At 40.2% G+C, this 6,000-nt stretch overlaps 1 protein-coding gene across 1 annotated transcript in view; it reads left to right on the forward strand.

Moving 5' to 3' along the window:
• LOC148058212 (voltage-dependent T-type calcium channel subunit alpha-1I-like) overlaps positions 1-5,770 on the forward strand; it is a gene marked incomplete at its 5' end in the record, with an annotated part of 55,924 nt that extends 50,154 nt beyond the window's left edge. Inside the window, 4 exons of the mRNA XM_087782588.1 lie at positions 1,752-1,886; positions 2,412-2,586; positions 2,925-3,157; positions 3,557-5,770. Of these exons, the coding sequence (XP_087638714.1) occupies positions 1,752-1,886; positions 2,412-2,586; positions 2,925-3,157; positions 3,557-4,258 (1,245 nt within the window). The remainder of the gene's footprint in view (positions 1-1,751; positions 1,887-2,411; positions 2,587-2,924; positions 3,158-3,556) is intronic.
• Positions 5,771-6,000: the final 230 nt, after the last annotated feature.

Here is a 6,000-nt window from a genome sequence, read left to right on the forward strand (position 1 = left end):
TCACCTGTCTGTCTCACCTGTGTGTGTGTGACTCACCTGTCTGTCTCACCTGTGTGTGGACTCACAGGTATTAAAGAATATATTGCATTTTCAACTTGATTTCAGGCTCAATGAAAGAAAGAAAATCATTAATTCATGAATGAAATCCAATAATATCAGGAGAAACAATTACTTTTCTCTGATCAAGAGTTATTTATATAACATATTTATATTTATACGAGTGAATAAAACATATTTATACGAGTTAATAAAACATATTTATACGAGTGAATAAACATTTACATTCATGAGTTAATAAATGTACAACAAAAACCCTACAGTCATATTAAGATACTAGTAATGAATTCTAGAAATAAATACAAAATAAAGTGGTTCGTCTCCACATGATCTTTAACCTCATGAAGACAAAGATGCTAAAACTTATGAAAATTTTTACATTTCTTACAAAAATGTTGACACTTGTTTTAATAAATAAACTATTTGAAATGAACCAGCAAGTTAAAAGTTATGAAACTACACTACGAGTGACACAACATACGGGTGTAATAAATATTCATATGAGTTAATAAATGATATTTATATTCATATGAGTTAATAAATGATATGTATATTCATATGAGTTAATAAATGATATGTATATTCATGAGTTAATAAATGATATTTATATTCATAAGAGTTAATAAATGATATTTATATTCATGAGTTAATAAATTATATTTATATTCATGAGTTAATAAATGATATTTATATTCATATGAGTTAATAAATGATATTTATATTCATATGAGTAAATAAATGATATTTATATTCATGAGTTAATAAATGATATTTATATTCATAAGAGGTAATACATTTATATTTATATTCATATGAGTTAATAAATGATATTTATATTCATGAGTTATTAAATGATATTTATATTCATAAGAGTTAATAAATTTATATTTATATTCATATGAGTTAATAAATTATATTTATATTCATAAGAGTTAATAAATTATATTTATATTCATGAGTTAATAAATTATATTTATATTCATATGAGTTAATAAATTATATTTATATTCATATGAGTTAATAAATGATATGTATATTCATATGAGTTAATAAATGATATTTATATTCATGAGTTAATAAATGATATTTATATTCATAAGAGTTAATAAATTATATTTATATTCATATGAGTTAATAAATTATATTTATATTCATGAGTTAATAAATGATATTTATATTCATAAGAGTTAATAAATGATATTTAAATGAGTAAATGAAACAACATCAGGTACTTTATAATCATCAGGATCTAAATGTTTCCTCTGATCTCGTCCGCATCACAGGAAGTAGAAAAGGTAGAAAACATGAACTTGTTTCTTTTGCTCGTAAAAAACCTTCTTTAACATTTGAATTTGGAATCAAACCACCAAAGAACGTGACGAAGGAACAAACACACACACATCCACACGCACATAAACGCACACACACATAGACGCACACACACATAGACGCACATGCACACACACCATCAAAATCAGTGTCACACAGTCAAATATTTTTGTATTGAATTTAAATCACTTGAGTTTTTTTATAGTCAATGTCAATCATTAAACGTCTATTTTTACTTGAAATATAAATATTGGAGAATATTTCTACTGGAGCTGTGAACGATGTTTGATCAACAGAGACTTAAGGGTTTGTACTCGTGCGGCGTCGCGTCAGGAGGAATAACTGAAGCCGGTGTCTCGCAGCAGGTCAGGATGGCGGAGGTCGAACAAGCTTCGCTGAAGTCCGAGCAACTCTCTGACAAATCCTCTTCGCCAGAGTTACCCGACGATCTGAGTCTGGACGAACACAGCGTCTTCCAGCTGTTGGTGCAGGAGGCCAAGGTGAGTGAGCGATGGTGAGGAAGGAAATGTTCCTTCACAAGTTACATAAGGTCTTCATCTTGTTCTCGTGAGCCTCTGTACGTTCACGCACCAATTACCCATCAGAGTACAGACCATCATGAATAAATCTGTCCTCCAAACTACCTCTGACCCAGATGGTTCCAGCAGTTTAGTCTTTACAAGATTTAAAGAAGTTGGTGTTGCTGTTGCCGGAGGTTCTCGTCTCGTTTGACTCTCTCAGACTCTTTTGTGACCCTTGATGAGAAATGCTGAAGGAAGAACCAGCCAATGAGAATGTGAGCATGAAGTTGGAAGCCTTGAGGGCAGGTGCTCATCAGTCTGCACCAGCACAGATGACAAAACATTGGTCTTTTAATTTCAACATTACTAACTTGTGAGTCACTGCTCTCCGGGTGCTTTTGAAGGTGACGCAGAAGTGAGGCATCATGTCATCAGAACTACTCCTCAGTATCTGCTGGGAGAACTGTCCAAATTGTTCAAGTGAATCGATCGTCTCTCCATCAGGTGAGGTGTCGCAGTGGGTCCCGCAGTTCAGAGGAGGCTGGAAGTCTTCCTGCAGGGTCACATCAGACCGAGACTCTGGTGCAAGGGTTCAGTCAAGTCTGCCGGGCCCAAGGCAACAGCGAGAAGGGGAGTCCGATACAGAAGATGGAGATGCAGGAAGTTCCTCGTAGTCCTGGTAAGTAAGTAAGTAAGTAATATTTATTTATATAGCGCTTTTCGAGACCAGGGTCACAAAGCGCTTAAACAATCATAAGGTAGGTGGATCTTGTGCAGAAATAGGCACCAGAGAGCGCAGACCTGACATATCATTAGGAAGAAGCTATATCAGACAGCACCAGGCAGTATTGTTGCATAAGTCTCTTGAACCAAGCAACACAACACAACTCCAGTGTGAGAGACAAAGGCTTCAAAGGACTTTGGATCCCAATTCTGTTTAAATCAAATTACTTACGAAGGTCATTTGTTTGTAAGACTTGTTTGTTTGGACAAAAGAAAAAGTCTCTTCCCTCCCAGGTGATGTTTCCACTGGCAGCAACAAGGATGGCCACAGAGAAGAGAGAGCAGCCAGCAGCAGATCGCCTCTACTCAGTCTGCCTGCAAACTTCTTTCATCCCGCGGGAGCTTCTATTCCAACGCCTTCCCGCAGCAGAAGTCTCAGCTGGACCAGAGGCCTGAGACTGACTTCCCCCTCCTCTTGGGCTTACCTGCGATCACCGGGAGCCCACAACAAGATGCTGTGCACACAGGTAGGAGGGATTACTATCAATCTAGATCCCTTTTACACTTCCTACGATTTCTGACCAAGGATTTGGGTGTAATAAAAAGACCCTAGAATTCAATCAGCTTCCGGCAGAGAAGGCCCAAGCCAAGTAGCCTCTCAGCAGGGGATCATATTCTGCAGTATGAAGGGTTCAAAGTGCTGTGTTAATTACTGCTGGGTTGACATCTGTATTTCAGTGTTAAACGGGTTTAGGTGTTTGTCTAGTTACATTTCCCCAGTGATACACAAGCCACCTTACAGTATGGTGTCCTCACCATTCTCTAATGGTAACACACAGCTCACCCTAACCCTTGAAAAACGTAGAAATGATTGTGAATATATAACAACATACTTTTGTCTGTTTTCCCTGCTTGCTTCTCTCCAGTACCCATCACAAAGTGACTCTTCTCTTGCCACTGGGAGCTCCGAGGGAAGCCTTCAGACCACCCTGGAAGAGGCACTGAGTTTCAGCATTTCTCCCCCACAGAACATACCGTCTGCCCATGTGGTGTGTCCACAGCCAGTAAACACCGACAGCATCATCATCCCATCCCCAGGTCAACGCCTGAGACCAAGACCAAAGATGTCATCGGCCCTGACTCTCCAGGCAACAAAGGGCCACCAGCGGAGTCAAAGCAGTGGACGAGGGAGCACCAGCCCCGGGTATACCCGAGAGGATTCCATGGACCCTTCTGATGAAGATCTGGGTATAGTTATAGGCTCTTCAATCGGTTGCTGTGGATCGAGCCAAGCGGGGAACAGCGAACACTTGTCAGAAGCATTGAGCAGCTTGTCGCTGACCTCCCTGCTGCCGCCCAGCGCTCAGGTTTACAGCAGTGCAGCGGTAAAGAAGTGCAACAGCACCGGAAATTTGGAACAAGGAGGAATGCTGTTGTCATCCTGCGGAAGGGAAAATCGCAGGGAGATTTTGGGCATGGAGCAACTGGACCCTCAAGGGTTTTTAGCAAGCCCCTGGATAGGAGTGATGTTTGGGAATGGACAGGGCGCTAAAGGACATGGAGAGCAGGCTCTGAAAGCCAGAAGCTCCAGTCAAGCAACATTAGGTCCGTGTCGGGAAAACAGATGAAATCCACTTTGACTCGTCTTTTGCTACTTTAAGTCAAGCCCATCGCTGTGCCTCAGACATCTTTGTTCTCCACAGGAAAGATGATTAATGGCATGAGACCTTCTAAATTAGAAACCTTGTTTCACCCTGTCAACCTCCCTCTATGTGGTCTGTTGTACCTGGAGGAGCTGTTCTCTGATGAAACAGTGCCCGGAACAAGACTTCTTTGGGGGCACTTTAGATGGTGAACATTCGAGGGAATGATTATTTACAAGACTATTTAAACAGATCGAGCAGTGCTGTTTCACGGGACATCGAGCAAAGGAAAGACAGGAGGAAAGTTGGTTTATCGTCTGACAGAGGATCTAATGTCCGACTGTTCTTTGCAGACGGAAACAACAGCTCACTCTGGTGCTGGCGGTTTCTGAGGGAAACTGGAGGTGAAGAAAAGTTCAATAATGCATGGCTAGTGCAGCCTCAGGAATGGAAGGCATGCATCGTTTGATGTTCTTTCTCTCGTACAAAGGCAACTGTAAGAGACTCACATATTTGCCTGCAGATGAAGAAGATGCTGTAACTGCATGGAGTTTTTATTTTTCCTCACAATTGGTTCAGTTGCTTGGATGTCTCCTGAACACCAAATATGGGTTAGAGAAAGTCCTCAAGCACACTTTTGTTTTCCAAGATGAGTGGACACAAGATAGTCCTTGACTGCATGATTGCATTTAGACTTTTTATAACTCAATACACTCGTGTATCAAGATGTCATCGTCAGGGGAAATCATGCGTTTTTTACTATTCTTGTCCAAAGTCTGCAAGTGTTTATTTTTGATCCCATTGAGTCTCTTTGACTTGTTGTTAAGGACCTTTTGTCTGCCAGCGGCTTCCAGTTTTATAATATTTGTAATCTGTGTACAAATCCAACAAGCAAAAAATGTCCAGCGTAGAAACGATGTTCCTGGTGTGTCGACGGGAGAAGAGGAAGTAAGTAAGTAAGTAAGTAAGTAAGTAAGTAAAGAGCTCAGCCATATTCACAAGTCAGCGTTATGACCTTGGTTGACGTCCTCTGCTGAGTCATCACTTCTAAAAGCTTTAAGTCGAGGGAAGTCAAGTTCTTACAGTGTTTTCAAGTCTTCCTCGTCCCACTCATGTAGCAGATTTATTTGTTAACAAACTGACTCATCGGTTCGAGGGTCTTTTGCTTCGGCGCTTTGACACTTTGACACAGAATCCCTAAGACTGTTGCATCACCTGATCTTCCCATCCTTGCCTTACTTCCTGATCCCCGGAGGACACCGGCGTCATCAAGACTCAACGTCTTGACTTCATTGTGAGCGTCGGCCAGGAAAGTGTGCGTCTGTGTGCATGTGTGTTCAATTCAAGTGTTTGCCTTTTTCCCTGAACTTGCTCATGTGTTGACGATGACTGGAAACTAAATAACCAAGGGCTGTATCATGTCCATCTATGGTGAACTAATGGCTACGGCATAAAAGTGGATGACACAGCAATAAATGTTTCATGTGATGCCCTGAACCTTCGAGTCACACTTTCTGTCTCAACTTGTCGCTTTTGTTACCAAAGAAGAATAAGACGATTGTATCAGTTCATAAAGAGCACTTTTGAAAATGGTAGAAACACAAACTTTGTCCAAAACACTTGTTTTTTCTAACACATAGACAGACAGTTACATAGAAACAGACACACAGGGAGACAGACAAAGAGACAGACATAAAGACAGACAGACAGACAGACACAAAACGAGA

This window comes from Callionymus lyra, unplaced genomic scaffold (assembly GCF_982586985.1).
Source record: "Callionymus lyra unplaced genomic scaffold, fCalLyr1.hap1.1 HAP1_SCAFFOLD_131, whole genome shotgun sequence".
In the NCBI taxonomy this organism is placed as follows: Eukaryota; Metazoa; Chordata; class Actinopteri; order Syngnathiformes; family Callionymidae; genus Callionymus; species Callionymus lyra.